General features: G+C 43.0%; 1 protein-coding gene across 2 annotated transcripts in view; it reads right to left on the bottom strand.

The window, feature by feature from the left end:
* Positions 1-389: 389 nt before the first annotated feature.
* The window catches only part of LOC110980305 (uncharacterized), a 67,708-nt gene continuing 44,284 nt past the window's right edge, over positions 390-23,813 (bottom strand). For both annotated transcript variants that reach the window (XM_022236874.2, XM_022236875.2), the window contains exons 10-24: positions 15,303-15,557; positions 13,163-13,420; positions 12,464-12,721; positions 11,831-12,085; positions 11,187-11,438; positions 9,949-10,545; positions 8,372-8,475; positions 7,801-7,947; positions 6,810-7,167; positions 6,373-6,548; positions 5,614-5,772; positions 4,990-5,087; positions 4,118-4,377; positions 3,533-3,611; positions 390-3,050 (exon numbers count right to left, since the gene is read on the bottom strand). In XM_022236874.2, coding sequence (XP_022092566.2) covers positions 2,519-3,050; positions 3,533-3,611; positions 4,118-4,377; positions 4,990-5,087; positions 5,614-5,772; positions 6,373-6,548; positions 6,810-7,167; positions 7,801-7,947; positions 8,372-8,475; positions 9,949-10,545; positions 11,187-11,438; positions 11,831-12,085; positions 12,464-12,721; positions 13,163-13,420; positions 15,303-15,557 — 3,788 coding nt within the window. In that variant the 3' untranslated portion in view covers positions 390-2,518. The remainder of the gene's footprint in view (positions 3,051-3,532; positions 3,612-4,117; positions 4,378-4,989; positions 5,088-5,613; positions 5,773-6,372; positions 6,549-6,809; positions 7,168-7,800; positions 7,948-8,371; positions 8,476-9,948; positions 10,546-11,186; positions 11,439-11,830; positions 12,086-12,463; positions 12,722-13,162; positions 13,421-15,302; positions 15,558-23,813) is intronic.

Raw genomic sequence — 23,813 nt, 5'->3', positions numbered from 1 at the left:
TAGCCTCATTTCGAGACTTCCCTTGCGTGTGACACTAGTGTATTCGGGGAAGCTAATCGAACGCACCCAAATTGCGCACCGCTGGTTCACAAACGACTATGGAACGCAAGCGTTGCTGTCGCATCACTTCCAACAAAATGGACACTACCGACCAACGTAGTTTTTTCAACCGATGAGGGGGTGCTTCTGATCGAGGTGGATAGTTAAAGGCCTATTCGATACTTACTATAACATGCTATTCAGAGTAGGGTGTTTGCAGGCATTTGGAATTCATGAGGCACCGCCTCCCCACACACACCCCGTTAAATCATCGATACTTTTATGTAAGGAGAAAAGTTGTTTCTTTAACTACGAAGCAAGAGGAAACTAAGTCACACGCATAATGGAAATCGTGTTTTGGGCTTTATAATGAATTTATTAATCAGGGACGACACGCAATAGCTGAAGGGGGTGTCATGATTACCTTCAAAAATACACGCAAGGAAACATCCAACACGTCCACCCTTCATGCACACGGTAGGTTTCAGTACATACCAGAACCACACAAAAGTAGTAACAATACGTGCACTGTCTACCGTGGCTCGAATGTAAGTGGAGGTTTATATAACAGTGGCGAGTCCAGATCTTGGGTCCAGACGTGGCCCCTAAAATGGCAACATATCTCCAAAAGGAACCTTACTCCCCCTCCCCGCCCTCGCTGGATATATACGCCACTGTTTTAAACAATATAACAGGAAGAAAGCAGGTTGTACAATAGCTTTGTTGAAGACACCATCGTGTGGTAAAGGCTTCACAGATGATAAATCTGCTCGAAACGCTTTGTTTCGAGGATCAAGTAAGATGACCTGGGCTTAAGGGTTTAGAGAGTCTACGAAACGCCTTGGAAAGTTCAATGAAGCCTTCCATCTTCATACCCAAAGACTTCTAGATACATATTTTATGGGTCGTGGCTGTTACTTTGAGAATTAATATTTAATTCAGAAATGTAAAAAAAACCTGCTGCTAACTGCTTGCCGCCTACAAATTCAGTCAGGGATACGACCCTATTTGGACTGGCCACTGATCACTCGTAGTGTATTCTGATACATGGTTCTGGCTGTATGTTTTGGTCTGGCAGCAAAATGAGCGCCATCTTTACCCAACACCCCCTGCTTGAGCTGGTTGTTTTCGTCCTTGTATACCTTGAAATGGGTGTGGTCAGTCAAGCAATTTGTTTGCCTGCCTTAGCCAGGGAAAATTACTTCAATATTTTGTTCGACTTTTAACGCTGTTCATCTTGAGTTGGCAACGAGGAATTTCTTATCGCATTGGTACAAGTGCAGATTAGAACACAAAGATGACGCCTGTACTGCATGTTTTGCTCAACCAATCAAATTGTTGCCAGGGAACACTTCACTCATTTTTTTTTTACTTCCTACATTCCACCCTTCAGACAAAGCACGCCGTGCCATGGAAACACACACAATCTTTGCAATGCAGACTGCTAGAAGAGACTTTAAGACTGTTTACAATGTGACATATGCGTGTGATGTAATGACCTGCCCAAATATGGTGATGCTCGTGACTGATATTGGTGTTATACAAAGCAAAAACGAGGCCTAACGTTTCGATCATAGCAGGATCTTTTAAAAGCAGAAATTAACCATAATGTTAGTCAAAATAATACGATAAACCAAAAATGTACAAAATGAAACACACCAAAGATACATCTGTTAATCTTTCTCAAACTTGAAACAACTGCTCTACTGAAACTACAGTACATCTCCATTTATGGAGTTGATTTCTTTTTCTTGCAGAGTTTTAAGGGAAATGCGTTTGATCGAGTACTGATGCCCAGGCGGTATCCTGACTTTCCATTTACATAAATGTCTAAAACAATTTATTTCGCTATATCACTGTTTGTAAACATTTTGTCCTAAGTCGTGTATTGACCGATCCTGGAATATGCTAAAAGTAGAAGTATGTACAGAAGACGCGTTTTTTCTGAGCTAAAGCTGATCTAAAGCAAGCCTGATACCCAGTTTTAAAAGGCCCTGTTAAATGTCCAACACCTCGTTGGAATTGAAGTGAGAAACAACGAAATAAATCTGGACATTTGGCTCAGACATGTAGTATTAACAATAAGCTGGAACAATAGAGCCCGACGACTGAAAATTAAGGGAAATAGAACATACACGTGCCTTTCAAGGACAATGTGACATAGCATCATAATGGCCAGTTGTGCTGACTTTCATATCAGATGGACCCTTGGCAAGCACCGTTAATACAGAGAGTTGCCACAATTTTAGGCTTTGGAACCAAAATGCCTATTCATCGTGTACACAGTGGTATAGTGTGCAGCTACTTTATCGGCAGACCTCACGTCAGTTTCACAGTAATACAATAATGCAAGCGTTATTTAGCACAAATCACCTTAATCTCTTTGTATTTATATTTTGCTTTGATTTCATCGAGACAATTTGGCACAGTTTAAAATTGGTTTCTGACACTAGCTTTGTACACACTAAGAGATCTATCTTCAAACATCTTCGCCCTTCCATATGGGCGCGCGGAAAGTTCCCACTCGTGTAAAACGAGTGGCGCGAAACGTGTTTGGCGACCTGCTCCTCGGAACCCCGTTATTCCGGCAGAGTTTCTTGCCGACCATTTTCCTCTGCACGTGATAGGCCGAGGTTTTCCCGAGAGTGATGCGGCAGCAGAAGCTGCACTCTTTGTCCAGTAGGTCCTTCTTGCCCAGGCAGTACACACCGGCCAAGAGAAGGGCTCCCAGGGAGAAGGCGGCTACGGCGAAGGTGGCCCTGCAAAGCACCGAGTCGACGTAGAGGAGCATGGCGTAGCAGGCCGCCGACTCCAGCGTGACGAGCACGCTGACGGCCAGGGTGAGCTTGCTCCGACGGACGGCGTGCATGACGTTGCGATCGCTGCTGCCGAAACGACTGCAGAGGCGCTTGTGTAGCATCATGCAGATAATGTACAAGTGGAACGTGAGCAGAAGGCCGATAGGCGACACTACGCCAGCGTAGAGGGCGATACTTGGGTTCAAGAAACAGCTAATAGTCAAAGAAAAATATCAATCATAACATTTTAAGTCCAAACTGCAACAACAAGTGTGCGAAAAAATCGCAAATTAAGAAAACCAGTTTCGTGCATGCACATTAATGCAACTTTTAAAAGTGTCACAAGACGACCTGTCAATGAAAACTTAAGGAATGATTAGTGGAAACAAAACACTGAGATAGGAACAAAGTGTCTTTGAAGAGTTTAACTACAGACTTGGCATTTTAGCAGTCCCCACAGTTCATGGAACACCAACTTTGAAAAAGACTTCCCTCGTGGAGGAAATCGGTTCAGTTCGATTGAATGCCGTGTTGTCCCCAATTTTAGTCGAAGAAACTGTAGCTCTTCGGAAACAAAGAGACATTCTTGGGTAAAAAAGTGAATATCATTAACCTCTACACAGCCCTGACATTGCAACTTTGAATGACTATTCAAATGAATAGAATGAGTTGAATACGAAACAGGACTGTCTTACAATTTGTTGTTTTCTGTCCAGCTGTCGGTGGCCAGGTAAATGATGACCCGAGAATATGCTACAAACAGTAGTGGCACACCTACAACAAAACAGCACAGTGTTATCAATGTGTCACTAAACTAAATTAGAAGTTGATTTTCAGAATTCATAATTGTCTAGCCGGCAGGAATTTTTAATGACCTTGATTTTCTGGACCAATTAAGATTTCCAAGAGCGAGTTATGATCCGATGACCCCCGGTATAACCTACCGCTAGGAGTAACAACATGGCTATCCAATTCGACTTGTTTCAATCGACAGCTTCAAAATTTTCCAACCAAGCATGTGTTACCTAAATCAATTTAGAAAGATTGCCGTGCTTGGATTAACTTAAAAAGATCAAAGTTCAATGCCGAAACTGAGGACTCTCGTGTGAATAAAACGAAAACGACCCCTCACTGAATTCTCACCACAAACTTTCTAATTCTACCCTGAAAGCTAAGATGTCGTATAGTAACCATCTCAAACTTTTTCCAACATTGAAACGTATTAACGGCAAATCGTTGTCCGGAAGATGTGACTTTAAAAGTTTGTCACCAAAACTCACCCCAGCATCCAACTGTCACACGCACGATGCACTTGTTGAGGAATTCCTCTCGTTCCAGTACCACCTGCCAGAAGAGATTGAGCGACTCCACGGCCGTCCAGCTCAGCGCGACCAGCAGGAAATAGTGCAGCAAAGCGGAAATGACGGTGCAGCCGATGCCGTCGGCGAGGTGGATCTGGTCGACGCCGCCCAGGAACAGCCCGTTCAGGAAGAGGAGCGCTATGCAGAGGTTGATGACGGTGCGCTGAGGCACCTTGGCCCTGGAAGTACAAAGACCAGGGAAACAGGCACAGTTACAACTGCATTTTGGCAAATGTTTACGACCTCAAACACTCACCACTCAGCGAATATAAGTCAGACACATGGAGCTTGCGGTGAAAACAAGGATGCCTCTTGTTTAACAGCTAGAATCAGTGATTTCTATGGCACATAAAAATTAATGGTTTATTTGGCTGGGTCTCAACCCTCTGCCTCCTGATTGAGCTTGCAATAAGCAGAGGCTCACTGCTCGTGGGTTGCAGTCAGCATCTAGTCTCATGGATTCTTTTCGTAGGGACTCCCCGTCAGCACCAAGCATTGCGTGCTTGCCAAAGTAACAGCAGAAATGAGCAAATTCAAACTAGGTGAGTTTCCCCGTACTATGATAACTCTGCCTGCCCTATACGCCCATTCTCAGCTCAAAATTTGCCGAAGATAAAAACCTTCGTTTTAAACAATCAGGAAGAGGTCTGAATTAAACACATCAAAGTGACATACCCACTCGCCATCTTGTTTCATTCAACACTGCACCAAAGTGCTATCAATAATACGTGTGCATACGACTGCATTTGTAATTTCTTAATCTTCGGATCAATTGAAACAGAAGAACTCACCAAATGCACATACTGATCATGGTAGCAGCGGTCATCATCCCAATACACAGCACACAGCCGGCAAAGACTATGATATCAATCATGAACACCTTGGGTGTCTGTTGGGAGGGGATTCGAAAAGATACGATTCAAGGGACAACTTCAATACAGGCGAGAAGGCCTGTATGCTAAGAAACAGGTGCAGGGTTTTACCTCGTGATTTCATCAAAGAATCCAAGAAATAAGTGTTACCCTCATACTTTGCGGAAATTTGCATCTCCTTAACATCTCCGTTGAGTGGCAGCCATTTGTAATAATGAACAATAAAATAAAGACACCAAAAATTGCGAAAAAACAAGGAAACACTCACTTAAACTGAAAGTGGAAATGATCACAAAGGAAAACTTTAACTGTTGCAATTTCTGAAACCACAGCAGCTCTCTCGGATGAAATCATGGTTTTACTCATAAATATGGCTTTTCAAATTGGCATAAAAACCCACAGGGAACCCGAAACAGCCATGGCAGTGATCACTACGAAGGCTGAGGGTAAAAGTGAAAGGTGAAACAGTTGTTCATTACAAAAGATTGAACCTAAGAAATGCACGGGTGCCTCAGGCAGCAAGATCTCTGCAGTCAGACTTACCAGTCGGAGCGCGAATTGGGTGAGATGGTCGCATGAACAGACGACGTGTCCAGATACCAGAGTCTGGGCAAGATGGCATCCGTTAGTTGACCAGGCACCTCCACCATCGGCGAGGGATTGATTCCAGAACACGCACTCAGACTCCCGACCCTCATACTCCTAAACATCAACATGCGACAAGAATGTTTGAGTTCTGAAGGTGAAATTGACACGATTGGATTTTATTTTGGATTTTATTACCGGATTATTATTATTGCCAGGGCTCAGATAGCCCCTCTTCAATCATTTTTGCGCATCCCCCCCAAGAAAAATTGCCCCCCCCCCAGTCGTTCTTACTTGCTTTTCGGAAACAGTACACACACCATCCTGATGTGATCACAATTATGTACATGTATGGCCAACATCCAGTCAGCCCCCCCCCCCCACTTTAGCGTGAAGCCCCTTCCCCGTGCTCAGAAGTCTGGCTACACCGCCGCAGAGAGCATACATCCTAATAGATGGTAAACGTTTAGCGGGACTTTCCTTCTGTTCCAACAACAGAGTGCTTCCGTGGTGCACTGGAGCCATTACGGAGGACAGCTTTTATAAAACTCATGGACGGTGAAATTCCAACACGTCTCATGTACATCACACGTGAACAATATACCCATTCCGCCACAACTTTGACAAAAATTTTCGGGTGAGGTGAGGTGCGTAGCGATTGCACTTTACGTCGACAACGACACGATTTGGAAAACCGCGCCACGATTGCAGACTCACCTGCCAGGGCTTCAGAGTGATCGTTGCCGAGTCGTTGTGCAGGTAAATTTCCCTCACGACACCCGCCACGCTGGCAGCAATCACCGCGCTGTTCATGTCAACCTCTTCGGCGGCTTGGAATAACTTGGTGTCGTTGTAGAAAGTGAAAATAGCCGGATAGGTTGAGGATGCCGTACCTGAAACGACAAGAATGAAAGGAAATAGAACTAGGATTTCATGCACTCGGTTATAGAACATCCAGGAAATAGGCCTACCCGAGTACAAATGGTAAAGTAACTACACAAAAATAAATAAATAAAAAAAAAAATCGCGTTCATTGGGGACAAACGTTAACGAGTTTGAGCCTGTACAAGTTGTGATGAATGCCGATTCAATTACTTGGCAAGTTTCCAATGATTTCACCCCAGAATCAGGAAAAGCACAAGATATCAACCTACCTCGGGCAGTGTCATACCAAAACACACCAGGTGGCAACGAGATAGAGGCAATGAGATCGTCGTATTCCGGTTCCTGCCCCTTGTCATCGGCTTCCTCTTCCCCAGAAAAATGAGTCGACGCCCCGTCTGTTCGAAGCGTGTAAGTCACGGTGGCGTTGTGAGGAACGTAGATGGTCCAAGCCGCCAGGTTGGACTCGGTGCTAATGAAACTATCACTACCTCGTTGGGCGTGCAAGAGATGAAAGTCAAGGGACCTAAGGATTCTTGTGTTGGCCATGACACTCTTTTGTGCCTCGTGAAATTCCTCCCTGGGTACGTTTAAGATGTTGTCCATAGATTCAACGATGTTTTTTGCAACCTTTAACAAAGTGGAAGAGCACTGGTAACATTTATAATAGGAAAGGTTGAATGAAACAAGACAGGCAAAAAACAGAAAGCTTTTGGAGCGGTCAACTAAACATTTATAACATATAAGTTGGGCTTCTACGTCACGTCTGCAAGTATAGGCCAATATATATGTTCATTTGATAACACGACAACTGTAACATATCCTGATTTCCCCTCACAAAAATGCGGTGTTTAATCACAAATAGTGTGTCAGTCTGTTTTCATACAAGCCTTAAATTGTACCACAGAAGAATAAAAAATTATTTTTTTCCTGACTGAAAAAAACTAGGATTTGAATGTAGTTTGCAATGTGAGCTTCGGAGAGAGGTCGGAACTGTCACATCCTGTTTGATAAACAGAGATTAATTAAGTTACAGATGACTCAGCGATGTAAGGGGTTCATTGCCAGTTCATGTGCTCAGTTTTCCTCGTGTGCCGTGATCGCATGCAAAAGTACTGATTTTTAGGACTAGCTAAAAGTTGTCATGCATCAGCGGGCATGCGCGTTTGGTCGGTGGAAATTTGGTCCTGAATAAGGCGTATCACGGCACACACACCGGTGTCGATGGCAGATAAGATAAGACAGTGCTCAAGGACGCTTTACTTGGGATGAGGTGGATCCGACCACAGAGATGCTCTCCAGGATTGTCGCGTAAGACTCGATCCCCGCAGCAGATATGGAACTGTGCCCCGTGGTAATCACTTTTAGAGCTCCCGAGAAGTTTTCAACGTTCTCTGAGCCGACTGCTATCTGTATGGAAATAGGCCATTAAGATTAATTTAAGGTACAAAGATTGATTGCTAAGGACTATGTGGTGTTAAATGACATTCACTCACAATATGCGGAACATTCACACACATAAGCTGGAGTAAAACCTCTCCCGGCAGTCCGTGGATAAGGTAGTTTCTTTTCGTTCGTTTTTTCTTTCTTTTGTTGCGGGGAAGGGTGCTTACCCACGTTTCAATACACCAACGTGACTTCGCCTCAGTCGAGGCTGAGTTATTCGGATATCGAAAAGAACAGCATGTCCTATTGATGTAACCTTAAAAATGTTGAACGCTTGAGAGGGGCATAGACTCATCACGGACCGGAAATGTGCTGTTAGTAGCACATCTTTTGCGTCACCACTTTTTACCCATTTAGTTTGACCACAATCCTTCACACATGCACTTACATCGGTCAGGTTAGCGAGAAGTCGGTCAGCATCACAGCCTGTAGGCAATTCACAATGACTCATGAACGCCAAGTTTATCGCATCCACGTAGCAATCACAGATACCTATGGGAACAACACCACAGTTGAAAGAACTATCAAACTTTCGTTGGGGGTAGCAGAGACAGACCCACTAACTTTTCTGGAGTGGTATTAAATGCATTCGGGCTTGCCCAACCAATATCACGTCACTCTAGATGTGCTGGGTACATTTCTTTCGCAAAGTTTACAGTCCAGAAGCCGTCGACTGCAATTTTGTGAATTTTGAGACTCAGGATCGAATATTATCAGGTATAGAGGATTGGATGCCAAGATTTATGGTATCATTCCGTAGATGAATGAGGGGTGTACCATCTTATCAAATAACCGAATAATAAAGGGCAACAGAGCAACAGATACAACCGTATTTTCAAGATTATTTTGTCTTTGTTTTGTCAAAACAATAATTCCTTCAAACGGTTTCCTTTTCCTCACGCGCAAATTGCAAGGCTTAGGAGCAGTAACTCATTCAAAATGGCCAAAGCATTCTGCACGCCTGTACAGCTTTTTTTTACCAAATCGAGCAGTGGTACTTATGGCAATAGAACCTGCCAGCTTGAAGAAGTTTTAAGCTAGAGTTAAAGGGCAAAACAATGACACGTTGGCGAAGGGCAAATTGGTCAACGTCCAAATCAAACAACATATGAGGAGGAGCACCTCTATTCAAACTGACATTCTGGACACACTGAATCAGTCAGCAACTTTGACGCCGAGTTCCAAGTAAGCCCAAGAGGGGTTCGAACCCGGACCGCACATTTTAGAAACAAGCGTCAGCTTGGTTGCTTTTATAGGAAGCATAGGTAGGTTATAGACGTCTCTATACTCTTAACCGAAAGAAACTTCAATAGATACTATAACAGTGGTACTGCAAAGCAAAAACTAAAAGGTTTCTCGGTACTTAATGTAGGTGACAAACAGGTTGAAGTAAAAATGATCATTTTCTATTTTCAACATAAAATCAAAAATAAAATTGTTAAGTGGTTGTCAAGGACTGGAAACATTCAATGATTGATGACATACAAACAGCAAATTCATTTTCCGACAAGAAATTAGACAAATTGATCAAAAGAACATTCCTCGTGCAAGTAACGCAGCGTCGAGACTTGTGTCACCAAGGAAAAGAGGCATGTTTTGAGGCAAAGCCTTTGCGATTCCAGGTTTAATCCTTGGCGGATTTACAGCTGACAAGTCCAATTTCCGGATATGCCATTTTCACTCTTCCAGGTCTCATCGGTTTCGGGTATTCCATGAAGTAATAAATTCACCTCCTGAGCAGCTGCTTGCAACACATTTTGAACGTTTCCAGATGTTCCAAAAGACACTAATGAACACGGACAAGAATTGGCAGATGAGATAATGAAATTGAGGGAACCGTATACCTGAAATAGCCGACAGCAAACATTTGAGTAAGTCCCAACAGCAAATACGGACGCAAAGGAAGGATAGACGTTTAACTACCGACGTATTTCCAGAGTTACGGGGAATGTTGGTCACACTTACCGTATGTCCCTGCCGTAATAGCTATTGGTACATTTCCAATTGTAATCCTTGCTGGTTCGGTCGAATCGAGGAAGGGGGAGGTGGTTAGATCGACAACTCCGGGTGAGGTTAAGCCATGCAAAGTGATTTTTTCTACTTCTGATGGAGGAGTATGCTCATGCGTTGTTGTAACATTGGTGGGTAGATTTGGCATTGGTGCACTCCTTTTCGGAATTACAGCTGAAGTTCTGACAAAAGCTGTGGTTGGGGCCGGTGTTGTGGTCCAGGTCGGTGTTTTGGTTGAAATCGAAGTCGTGCTGGGGACTGGTGTTGCAGTAGCTTTAATGGGTGTTGTAACTGTTGGACTTTGTGTTGTAGTTTTGAAAATAGGTGTATTTGTTTGAATGAGTGTTGTTGGAATCAGCGTTGTGGTTGTTGGAATGGGCGTTGTGGTTTTTGGAATGGGCGTTGTGGTTGTTGGAATGGGCGTTGCTGTTGTTGGAAGGAGTGTTGTAGTTGTTGGAACAGTTTTTGTAGTTGTTGGAATAGTTGTAGTTGTTGGGATACGTGCTGAAGTTGTTGGAACTAGAGTGGTGGGACTTTGTGTTGTAGTTGAAGCTGAAATGAATTGGCAAAACAAAACACAATCGTTAGACAAGGTACAGCCACAATAAAGTCGACAAAGACCAATCGTAAGTGCGGGATACAAGTGGTACTAACGACATCTTCTGAGACTAAGTGTGAGATGATCAACAGAATGCAACGTATATGAAACTACGACTTTACAATGATACCGCCAAGGCTACCTGAATACATAAATTTCTTAATGAAATGTCTCTCAGTTCGATTTCAATCAAGCAGAAAAACAGCTTGTGTTTTGGGTATGAAGGTTCCCTTTTGGTCGCAACCCTATACTAATAACTTCAGGTCACTTCAATAAAAGTGTTCACAGATCAAATTTATTGAAGCAGTACCTATTTTTCAACCCGAATCCATGCAACCCATGACCAAAGTTTGCTAAACTTACGATCTAATTGATAGATTTCTATCTGGTTAATGATTGTAAGAAAATGAAGAGACGTTAATCACAGTCACTATTCGACAATGCAAGAAACTATAACAGAAGGCAGGACAAGATTAATCCAACCTGTTCTATAACAACTGGTCAATACGTTTCAGTCAGTCCAATTAACTCTCGTAAACAATGAGACTTCCGTCCGTAGCATAATGAAGCAATGCCAAATCCTAGGCAAGTGTACCTTCGAAAATTGTGACCACAAATGTGCAGGTGGCTGTGTTATTGGAGGTGTCGGAGAAAGTGTAGGTGACATTAGTCTGTCCTGCCGGAAAAGCCGTGTTGGATCGATGCGTCGTCAACCATGAGACGGGCACACCAGAATTGTCCCGTACTTTCGGCCTGGACCATTTCATGATCACGCCGGAGGTGTTGTGCTCTGGTGTCGTCTTGTTGATGTCGGACGGACATCGAAGAATGACTGGAGGTTCATCGTCTGGGAATTCAGGTGGAAAGAAGGGAACTTCCATGACATATTTCAAGAAAATGAGGATTCTTTGTTTTTGTTCAGCGCCCTCGGTTTTTATTCATCTCTTGAACTTTTCAGGAATACTTTGAAGAACGCAAAATTAATTCCAATATTTATGATCCAAACTTTTATTCGGTCTCAGAGTGACTTGTGAAATAGCAAACCATTTTACACAAGATTAATAACATTGTAACTTCACTGAGTTTTCTTTGAAAAGGGATGCTATTTCTTTTCTTCCTATACAAGTGGGAGGAAGAAAGTGCCTTCCAATTTATTATGGATTTACAAAAGCAAACCACCTATACCTGCATAATATCTGATACAATAATACCATTCCAAACTTGAGTTTCCAAACTCACCGATGGCCTCCACGGTCACGGTGAAGTTACACGTGGCTGTGTTTCCCGCCATATCGGCGAAGACGTAAGTCACCGGTGTTTGGCCCACGTGGAAAACAGACTGTGGCTCGTGCGACCCGTTGAGTAGCCGGACGGGACCGATGTCATCACTTGCCTGGGGCAGAGCCCAGTCGACCACCACGCCCGGCACGCCCAGGCGGATGGTCTCGTGGACGTCGTTCGGGCAGCGCGTAATAGTTGGCGGGACCAGATCCTCTGTGCGTTCAATCAATAGTTGAAATCTATTATCAATCAAATTGAATCAACTCACACCCTCTAACATCTCATCTTCAATATGTGTTCTGTATGTATGAAGCTGCCTCGTTTCCACAACGTGACGCCAAGACCACTCTCTTATTAATCTTTGTTTTACTTATCCTTAACCTCTCAACTAAATTGGATTCTAGCCTCAGCTTCCAAACAATAAATGTCTACTGTTTCAAAACCAATTCACTGTTCAAATAAACACGAATGAAAACATTAAAAACACTGCCAAATATTCAGTGATTACAACCTTCGCAGTTCAATTCATGCAAAGAAATTGCTGAATTCTAGACTGGAACATTAGGATAATAAAGCGACCGGTGTTCTTACCAAGCAGTTGCACAGTCACTGAGAAACTACACGTAGCTACGTTGTCGGAGGGATCTGCGAAGCGGTAGGTCACCGTAGTTGGACCCTGTCTAAACTTGGACCCGGGCCTGTGAGTTGCGTTTGTCGACTGAATACGGCCAGAGTTATCGATGACTTCGGGCTCCGTCCACTCGACAACCAGTCCATCGTTCAGCAAGTGAGAGTAAACGGACGTCGTGATGTTCATAGGGCAACTGATGATCAGTGGTGGCTCGGAATCTGGGAAAAAACACAATAGAAACGAACCATGTCGGTGAGTGACATATCCTGTGTGACCTTTGAAAGTACAAGACTCTGTAAGTCAGTGAGAGTGTAATGTCCTCATTGTATGACAAAATAGTCAAGTTTCACGTTGATTCTACAGGCATGATTGTATTGTTCGTTATTCAGAAATGTCTCGTGTTTTCACGTGCAAAAAAAAGGAACATTAAGTATCGCCTCATTACGTGAACGAAAGAGGGCGCTTTATTATCAAATGATGGCAAACAGTAGGACTGACCGATTTATTCGGTAAAAAAGCTCGCCCGCCGTTATAGGTTGGTTATTGTGTAAAACAGCTTAGCAACTGTGTCAGTTTCTGCCATTCTTTATTCATGACCGGCCACCCACACTGGCGTTAGCAAGAGTTAGCAATTAGACTTGAAGTGTAGGCCTAGTTACCAACTTCGTTGACTGTCACGGTGAAGTTACAGTCAGCCCTATTGTCAGAAGGGTCGAGGAAGACGTAGGACACGACTTCTGCTCCCGTTTTGAAATTGTCGCCCGGCTCGTGGGACGACCGAGTGAGGGGTGATAGCCCGGAGTCGTCAATCGCTTCCGGCTGCAGCCAGTAGACACTGATCCCGCCCGAAGCCAACGGGATGGTCTTCGTGATGTCAGAAGGACAGCTGATGATGAATGGTGGCTCTGTGTCTCTAGCTGGAAGCGAAGCACATCGTCAAAAGACCTTTTCTTTAAATCGAATTAAGAAAATCTATTTTTCCATTACACATACAATATAAAAATTGCCGTGCTGAATTAAGGCCGTATCATACTTCCAGGCGAACGCAAAGCAAATTTGACCTCACAAATGATTTGCCGCAAAATTTCGTGCGAGTTGAAATGTGTTCAACTGTTGCATTGGCAGCACGACTATTTGATCTGACGTTACAACTTCGCGTTTATATTCGCCTTGAGCAAGGCCTTTGCCTTGAGGGCCGTCATCTTGGTATAACTGACACGACCACTAGGTCCCTATTCACAAGTTGTATCCCGAAATCTTCTTCCTTGCAAATGTACGTCATACCGTACGTTGCAAAGCGATGCAGCATGGCGCAATCAGAAGTCATGAGGCCTGTGATTCCGGTGCAAATTCCGGGAAAATTATGCATTACATGCATGAGAACATGCATTCAGCACCGCAGTTTCGATTTTACACCCGATACAGGGGAACCTCGCAAACCAATGCTGAACCAACATCACTTGATAACCCGCGAGAGGAAACGAAGCTTCCACGCTCGACAAGAGTTATAAATTTGCCGCGGTGGTTAGCATGCATTCGCATGCACCAAGATGCCATATTGCCTCTGCTCCCCGCGCCGTTGGGTTAGCGCTACCGGTGCGACTCATTACAAATCACACTACTTACGAAAGTCGGGGGTTTCCATGGCAGTTAGTATTCATTCGGCGTATGGACAATATCTGGCATGTTTTCACCCATCATTGAATGGGTTCATTTGTGAGCAGGAGGCCGGTGCCGTGGCAGCCGTAATGAGGCGACGACGCTCGGTTTGTGGGTTATTCTGAGTCAGAAGAGCAACTTCGTTATATGCTATCAACTACTGGAAGCGCTCCCGAGACACAACTTTTGTGCGCGTAGCCCGCTTGTAGCTACTTCAAGAACTGATGTTTTATTTACTGTGTTGATAAATAGTATCATGTAAATAACATCGCAAAACAAGAAGCAGTACAGGAGAGCCCAAAAGATGCAGTACAGGAGAAATTCTCAGAAAATAAAAATAACTAAATGGGGATTACTGTGAGACTTAACTTCACAAGCAGGTGAGGTAATTTCACACAAAACAATACTTAAAATAGCATTGACCCAAATTTGTTCTATGAGAAACTACAAAGCAAAGTATAGAAAACCAGGATTCCTTTTGGGAGACTCACCAGGTATTTCAGAATTTTTATACAGAAAAAAGAAATGAATTATTGATTGGCATTTTAAAAGTGAAAAGTGACAAGAATAAACTTGAAATCCAGATAAGATGATGGCCAATGCGTCGTGAGCCAATGATTAGTATCCGGGTCCCTGGTCCGAAGCAGGTCTCCGGGTAACCTTGATTTTGGTGGCGAAGATTTTGTTTAACTGAGGAAATTACCCAGGGCCTGAAGTACTTCGGCACTTGATTTTTTCCAAACACCTCACGCGATTTTGACGGCATTCAGGAAAAACATTCCAAATACCGCGTGAGCCTACACGAACCTTTTCTTTTCAACAGATGGAAGGAAACTTTTAATCGGTTGTTCTTAACTTCGTGTACTTTAGCTAATTATGATTTAAACCAAGCAGGTTACTGTCCACACAAAGGACTTTCCTGATGTGTAAAGAAGTACACTGAGTTTTCGCAGGGTCTCATTTTCGTCAATCCCTGACTTGTTTGTAGGCCCTAGAGGCAATGCCCTCTGTGCCTCTCGGATAATCCAGCTCAGTTTCCTCCACATGCAGTAAGGTAGAGCTGTTTCCTCTCAAGTATTCGAAACGACCATTTTTTATACACTTTTGTCAAAATAATCTCCTGGGATTCTAGAATCCTACCTATGGAATGAACGACCCCTCCAACTGCCGTCTCCTCCCCATCAACGAGGGCCCGGATGCCGATCTCGTACGGCGTCTCGGTCCTGATATCGTAGATGGTGATCCGCGAATCCTGGGTCGGTATGTCGCGAACGTCCACGCCGTCTACACTGATCACCGACACGATGTACCGGGAGGCACCGGGCTCGACCGGCCAGATAACCTCCAGGGTGCTGGGCGGGTAACTGACCAACCTGATGTTATCCTGAGATGTCACTGTGGATGAACAGAGGGAACAAAGTGATGATATTACAACAACGCTGTGGTTTTTTTCAACCTTTCAGCCATGATGACAAAGGCAATCATTCCGCTTCAGTGATGATTGCGATCACACCAGTAGAGGGTCTCCAACGCGACTAGATGTCTTTGCCCTCGGCTAACAATTATCTTGTGCTTGGCTGCATAATACTTATCTGAAATACTATGATACTGTCTCTTCAACTGGTAGCCAGGTCCAATCAACAATTTGTCACCCAAACAGCATTACTGCAATACCACCACATTTTTTTCTTGATTTTCCTTCTTTAATTAAAAAGTAGATAACACGAAGGGAACTCTTATAAAATCTCGTCGGGGGGGGTTCAGGAAACTATTTGTTGTATTTCCTTTGGACACGTTGACTTTAAACTTCACACGCTGGAAATTGCCTGGGTTAAACTTTCATCCAAGGAAAGGTGAAAACTGCAACTACCCAAATATGGGCTGTGTTGACCCAACTCTGGGTTGAGAACTACTTTGTGTTTCAGTTTTCACCCACAAAATGGGTGGATATTAACCGTTGTTTGGTTAAAACAACCCCGAAATTAATTTCAATCACCCAAATTGGGTTGAAACAACCTAAACTATAGGGTAGTTGCAGTGTTCACCCTCGCTTTTTCAGTGCAGATTATGATCTTAATTCAATTTATAATAACCCTTATTTCTTATAATCCTTCACATTTTGTGAGACAGGAAATCTCAATGCAAAGGGCATATCCAGGGACGACACTTATGCAAATTTCGCCTGTTATACCTTGATGGTAAACTGGCATTTGGTGAAAGCTGAATATCTTAAGTAAAATTCTTTCATGAAAATACAATTGATTGCTTCAACTGGCAACGTACTAGATGAAACTGATTTCAAATATTTTTTGTGACATATTCTGTGAAACCCATCAAGTTTTCATGGACCTTGATCCAAACCTACGCATACTGTGATGAGCTCAAGCACCCACAAAACTGACATTGAATACCTCCTGAGGTAAATCTAATTCTGGAAAACCGGAAGCTGTCTCTCCAAAGCTGTTACCAGTGTTTTGATGAATCACTGCATTGCTAGGGAGAGATCCCTAGAGCGGAAAGAGGGGAAAAGCTGGTTCGGTAAACAAACCTCAGTGTTCACGCTGACACAAAAAGGGATCCCAAAATGACCGTGTACTTTTAGCCAATCCCGGAAAGGCAATGCCCTTCGACAATCAATATCTACTTAGTTTAAAATCGCATTAACCTGCCGATCTGTATTTGGCGGCCTGATAGTAAATGCATCATCCCCTTCTCGGTTAATTTATTTTCATAATTATTTTGACACTGTTGAGCCACTTTTTTCCTCTACAACTATTACTTGATGATCAATTCCTGTCAAATCAGTGAAAATGATGTATATGGCGGGTAATTTCGACAGGCAGACGGAACTCGCTCGAGAATCTTAACAAGCCTCAGCTGCCCATTTTCAACTCGTTTCTCTCTATCTTTTTATCAGAAAAGCCAGCAGGCTTTGTCACAAGGAAGTAGCCCATGAGTACAGCTTGAAAAGAGTGAGGATTTTGATAAATCCTCCATCGCGGTGGTTTATGGAATCCAAAACGGAATTATCACTTTTAGATTTTTTTTTCTTTTAATAATTGAAGGTGTTATAATATCAAAAACAATTTGTGAAGAGGAATAGGACAGGCTATCCGAAACCGCCACTCAGCCATTATGTGGGTGGGGAGTCGCAGTAGAATCCTATAGATCTGAAGGCGTATTTAGTGAAACTTTTGAGGGGTAAGATATCTGCCTGAAGTAGACATTACAAGTCAACAGATAGTCGTGTTTTCTCACCCAGCCTCAATCTGAAGCAGTCGGCGCAGCTCTAGTTTTCGAGTTTTAATATCAAACCCTTGGGACTCTAGGATAGAGCGAACTTATACACTACGGCCCCGAGACAGGCAAAGTCACTTCACCAGCCTAAAGGCTTTCTCAGTTGACTACTTTTATGTTTCATTCTTTCCGGTGATTCTGTTTCATTCTCACCCTACTATTTATAGTGGCGTAGCTTCAACTATTAATCTGCTCCAAATACATTTTATTTACATTTTGTGTTTCGATATTGTTGCTCACTTCTTTTATTTTCTAAAATAAACTTCCCTGCATTTTATCAGGTGATAAATCAATCAATTTTTCCAGATGCCGCCTACCGGATTACTATGCTTATCGACGTACATTATGTTCATTGCATAGTTCACTCCTGATGTTGCCCCTTGCTGTCCATGCGTTTTGTCTTTAGTTTTAGGACGATCTGTTTTTGTACAATAACCTTTATTTTACACATTTCATATTGTTACGATCCGAAAATCGCCTAGCGATGTCTGTAAATTCACTCAAAAGCCTTATCTTTCCCAGATGCAACAAAGAAATCAAGCAAGATCACACTGATATGAAGAACAAAGAAAGAAAGATGATTTATTGATGATAATATTAAACACTTCAAGTGTAAACATCAATAGTAATTCAATTATCAGTTAAGAGTGATTAGGCTATCAGTTAGCAGTGATTAGGTTATCAATTAACAGTGATCAGGTTATCAGTAAACAGTGATCAGGTTATCAGTGATCAGGTGATCAGTAAACAGTGATTAGGTGATAAGTTACCAGTGATTAAGTTATTAGTTAACAGTGATTAAGATACCAATTAATTAACAGTGATTAGGTTATCAATTAACAATGATCAGGGTATCAGTTAACAGTGATTAGGTCATCAGTTAACACTGATTAGGCTACAACTTATAACTATATATATAACGGATTTGCCCGTACCCAACGTATATTAATAAGCACTGTATGCTCAGTGCTTGTCCGAGAGCTTGCAAAAAAAACCTCACAAGCTTACTCGGGTGGGACTCGAACCCACGACCTCCTGCTTACTAGTGCAGATGTCTTAACCACTCGACCACCGAGCTTGCCGGGGTCGGCTGGCCGGTCCGAGTCAAATGAAGCAGCGGGTACCGCGAACTATTTTTTTCAAGATGTATTTTTTGCGTTGGGGAGATGTTAAATACATGATGATACAGATGATAAACACATTCACGCACAGAAATCACACAAGTAACATAACAAGTTGTATAAGTCATAATTTTGTTTGATTTGCTTGTTTGCCTTAACTTAATTCCATATTTTTTTTATCGTTTATGATTTTATTGTATTGTCTTTGTGTTTTATTTCTTACTTTATCTTACAGTTTTTAATGCATGCATGTAAAGATCTCTGCAACTCAGCCCTTGGCTGCTATTGAGATTTTGATAATAAATCAGTAATTAACGAATGAAAGTAACAGACCCATTTCGTGCGCAGAGACAAAAATTCGTCCGAACATTCAAGTTCAATCTAATTTTATTCATCATCACACACACATAAAAACAAGTGTTAATGTTTTCACGCCTTTTAACTCCTTTCTGTTAACGCTTTCTGAACATTCTGTGGCATTAATAATAGGAAGTTATATATATTTTATGCATGTGTTTACTTTTGAAACGAATACGTGTTGATGGAACAATCAATTTAGACACAATTACACGTTTGTTGTAAAAAGGCACAAAACATGTTTATAGAGTGGCAACACTTTCTCAGCACCAAAACACGTTTACTTCTAAAATTACAATTAACGCAAAGACGCGTTTATAATGGGCGTTAGTTTTTACAGTGCACCGAAACTTCGGCTGTGTTCAAGCGTGATCCTCGAGTTACAACAAGTACACCCCAGAGCACACAAACGACAAGCTTACGTGCCGATGGTCTGTGGTGTAATGTATTCTGACAGCAACGCTCGCGCAACTTTCCTGCACGCTCAAGTCACAAAAGCATCGGGACACGGAGGCACGCAGTCTAAATCTCGTGAACAAGTATACGGCAAACAGAACCTTCAAGCTGTGTAAAGTCGGTGAGATACTTACATGATGCGTTTATAAGCTAAACAACTTTCACGTTTTATCACACAAATCGTGATTCTGAACAAATTTAGAATGTAATGCGTTTACTGTCTGAACGATGACACGAGCTAAAGAGCAGCAAACAATGGGAAACCACTCTTCAGTCTCGAGCAATCTCTAGGTCAAAAACTGCGGGAATACTCTGCCTTGGCGCAGTCGAAGAGCAACAAGGCAGGAATGCCCTCCGAAAAGCCTGTTTGTATCTCTTCTTAGTCAAGTTGTAGATCAACGGATTGATGCAAGAGTTCAAGACGACTAAAACGCCGGACAAGACTTGAATGTTCTCGTTGGTATCCCAGCGAGCATCACCAAGGGCGTCCTGGATGTAACTACCGATCACAATGACACACCTCGGCGTGTTACAGACGAAGAACACCAGGCTGTTTACAGCAAGCATCTTGGTGATTCGGACCCGCGACTGGTGAATCTTTCTGATCCATACGGGCACTTCCTTCCCGGGATGATTGATGTGAAGCACAAACCGATCTCTGAGAGTCTTGATGATGCGCGAGTACAGCCAGCAGTTTAGTGCCAGACAAAAGACGAACGGAAGGATTTTGAAGATGTCACTGAGAACTGAGGACGGCTCAGACGCGTCCGTCTTGCCGCAACTACTGACAGAGGGGCTCTCTGGTGGATCCGGAAGAAAAGCTGGACAAGGTTTCGAAGTCACGATACGTTCTAAAAACACAATGGTGCTGTAAATGAAACTGCAACACCAGGCTCCGGCCACACCCTTCAGGCTGCGCTGGATGCTTGACGTGGTCCGGTGCACAATCGGTCTGCAGATTGCACGGAATCGATCCACTGCAAGCAGCGATACGATCAACATGCTTGAATAATAGGGTGCTGTTGCAAACACCATAACTACACATGCTGAAATTTGGGTGGCAACTGGTGATCTGGTGGCCAGGAAGTGAAAACTAGAGAGAGTCAGTAAAATTAAGTCAGCAATGGCTAGATTAGCCAGATAAACGTTTGTGGCGTTGCGCATGCTTTTGCGACGACCAACGACGAGTAAAAAGGCCAAGTTACCAAGTAAACCAGGTACCATAACAATCATCGGGCCTGCCAAGTGCAACAGCAAAGAACGCTCTCCAACGCCAATAGTGCCGTTGACTGAGAGAGAGATGTTGGAGGACGGGCATTCGCTCCATGTTACGCTGTTTTCAAGAGAAGTCATTTCGTAGTTTTCGTGTACCATTATTGCCCCTTGTTGGATCACCTTTTCGTTCTTGACGGTGAAGCCCGTGTACGCCGCAAGATCTGTTTCTGACCAAAGTAAGCTTTCGTTTTCTGTAATCAGTCTTTAAAGTCGGAAAAGTACTTTTGGTGTATCTATTATTAGATCACAGTGGCATTCCTTGCCTAATTGATGTCCCAGTGCAGATGAAATTTAAAAAACCCTGGACAATAACGTAATTTCGTCCAGTTGGCCGCCACGCTAATGACTTAGTTTCATGGACAACTAACAATAGGCCTACGTCATTTCGGATAATGAACACCTGCGGATTGACTAGCTTGACGCAAATTCTCTTGAAGAGTGTTTGTTTTGTACGCATGTAATAGTGGCAGTCGCCTGGTAAACAAACCAACATAGAGCTAAAGTGCAATTTAACTATCCAGTACTGCGCAATACCTGCATAAATCCCCACCATCTGATAGGTGGATTATTGATAACGAGTCATTGAATTATTCGTTCTATTCAACGGCAGCCGTTGAATAGAACTTCAATTCACTTGACTGGTTCACAACCCATTTCGTATATTTTATTCCCAGTAAGAGGAGGGAAATGATGTGGGAACTGGAACCAGTCTAACATTGCAAGGCAGAACCAGCGGGTGGCGCTTCGGACAAGAATTTGTTTCGCAAAATGGTGAATGTTAATACGAGAGGACCGACCGTTCGTTCTCCTATTGTTACAAAAGAGGATTTATGCACGTGGAGGTTATTTTATAAAACATATAATGAATGTTTTACATTCGTGCATTGGCCTTGAGGAATGGAACATTTCACCTGTTACCTCCTGAAATTATTCTTAACATTTGCACTCATAAACATCATTATTTATATGTCAATTAACATTTTTTTCAAAGCAATCTGCAACTCCTTAGCTAACGTTCAGAAGCATAGAAGGGCCTCGACCAGTGCTATCTTGACGTGGTGAGATGATGTCTCGCCGCGCCGACTCGCCCTCTCACCGCGGGGAGATATTGACTCGTCGCTTAGAGGAATCAAAATCCCCATTTTGCTGGTTCAGCAGGAAATAATGAACTGCGCATGATCGACTTTGGGGTAACTTGCATCCTCAATGAGGGCCATGAGAATTCGTGCCATGTGAGCAGTTGTTTCATTTCATATGAATACCAGACAAAATATTTACATTTTCTGATTAGACCTATTCGTACATATTTTGTGAAAATAAATCAAAGAAATTGTAACAGAGGGGTCAAAACGAGTGATTTTTGTCCTACGCTCTTTTTGTGAGCAGCAGTTTGTTAAAGTTTTGGCACGATTTTTGAGGGCCTGAGACAAAGAATTCGACGTTTTCTTAAAATGCTCAAAATGGAGCTGTGAAGGAAAAGGTGCACAAGTTTCAGATTTATTGACAGTTTTCCGCTTAGTTTCCTTTTCCGACTGGACACGTTTGAATATTAACCAAAACTCAACCTCCGCGCGATTTCGTTAAATCATGTCCCACATTAATCGTGCACCGTTGCGGCGTAATATTTCAGTGCTTTGCGAGTGACGACGAAGACAAAAATATTTAAGTCACAAGAAATTCATTATTGAAACCCTGGTCTGCAATTATTATATAACATTGCGAGAAGACGTACAAAGTCACAGTTTACAGCGTTGCATGACAGATGTGAACCACATGTTCACATATAGTTACCACGTCTAGGTACCGTACTGCATGATAACCGGCCATTGGTCTCGGAAGTGTGTGTACGGTGCTAGATCGGCTTTGTGCAAGTAAAATACATGTATAGCACTGCATAAACTGGGTTAAAAATATCTCCTGAAAAAATATAGCCAAATGAAATTGACTGTTAACTTTCAGTTCGTGGTCTGTCGAGTGCAGTATCTCGTGAAGGAACGCGCACGCAGGTTGTGCGCGAGGTCTTTCCTGGGGGTAGTCACATGCTGAAGGAAAGATATAAAAGCGTGCGCCAAACCTGATAAACGCAAGACACAACCCAGGGAAAAGCGGCACTTGCACTCCAACGACGTGTGTGCGCTTTGCATTCTTGAGGCCCATGGCGCGTTCATGATAAGTCACATACCCTAATACCATTAACAGTTAGCACAAAAATTTGCGAGCCTTCAGCACTATCTCACGGTGGTGTTTGGCATGGTTGTGCTAACGGTTGCGCGCACAGAGTATTCTATTGTAACGTCACTACGTTTAAGCAAATCTTTCCTCCAAGGTTTAATGCCCTTAGCTGCGCTTATGCTTACGGTCTTCATTAGGTGCAGTCTATGTAAGCGCCAAATCGCGTGCCGCTAAGCAGCGCTGTGAAATTAGGCCCTGCAGGACAGAATACTCCTTGTCAGTAATAAATTCGTAATTATGTACGCATGCGCGCAAATGGCCTTGGAGGCAACGGCCATTGAAAATGTATAAAAGGGTGCGATTCTGATCATTAGCTGTCAGGTTTTCTGGCTTTGTTCATTTTTTCTTCAGAAAATCCATTTTTGCCATTAGTTCCTAATCAAAGCGAGATTTTCCCCGCTTTATCTCGTGCGCACAGGAAAAATCACGATTGCAGATACTTTTTAACGAGCACTAAAAATTTTGAACGTACACAAGACGTGCGCTTATGTTCCAGCCAATGAAAATACTTTACTTGTCATGATCCACCCACATCAAACAAACTCTGGGCCGGGTGCAGGACGATGCAGTCTGCGCTATTGGACAAAACTTTTCACACCTCACAATTTAAAAAATACGGGTGACACTGAGTACAAGGGGGTGAATTCGGCTGCCGCACTACAAGGGTTAGGATGGGTTATCCTCCAGCACTGGTTTACAGCATGGACACTGCTATAACCTGCCAAAGACGAGCGACATCATTGGCGTCCTTTCTCCCACTCGTCTGTGTCAGTCTTAGACGTTTAATGTCTGTCTGTCAATGAATACCTGTATAGTTAAGAGCCCAATTAACATAGAACAGTATATATGACACAGATTCTGCTACGATCGGAATGTCCATATTTTGAGATATAAAGATTAAGCGCAGTTTAAT

The sequence above is a fragment of the Acanthaster planci genome, linkage group LG07 (genome assembly GCF_054643075.1).
Source record: "Acanthaster planci isolate LZ-2023a linkage group LG07, COTS_SCS, whole genome shotgun sequence".
NCBI classification, from domain to species: Eukaryota; Metazoa; Echinodermata; class Asteroidea; order Valvatida; family Acanthasteridae; genus Acanthaster; species Acanthaster planci.
Note: the sequence above shows the minus strand (reverse complement) of the source record. Positions and strands in the feature narration are given on the sequence as shown.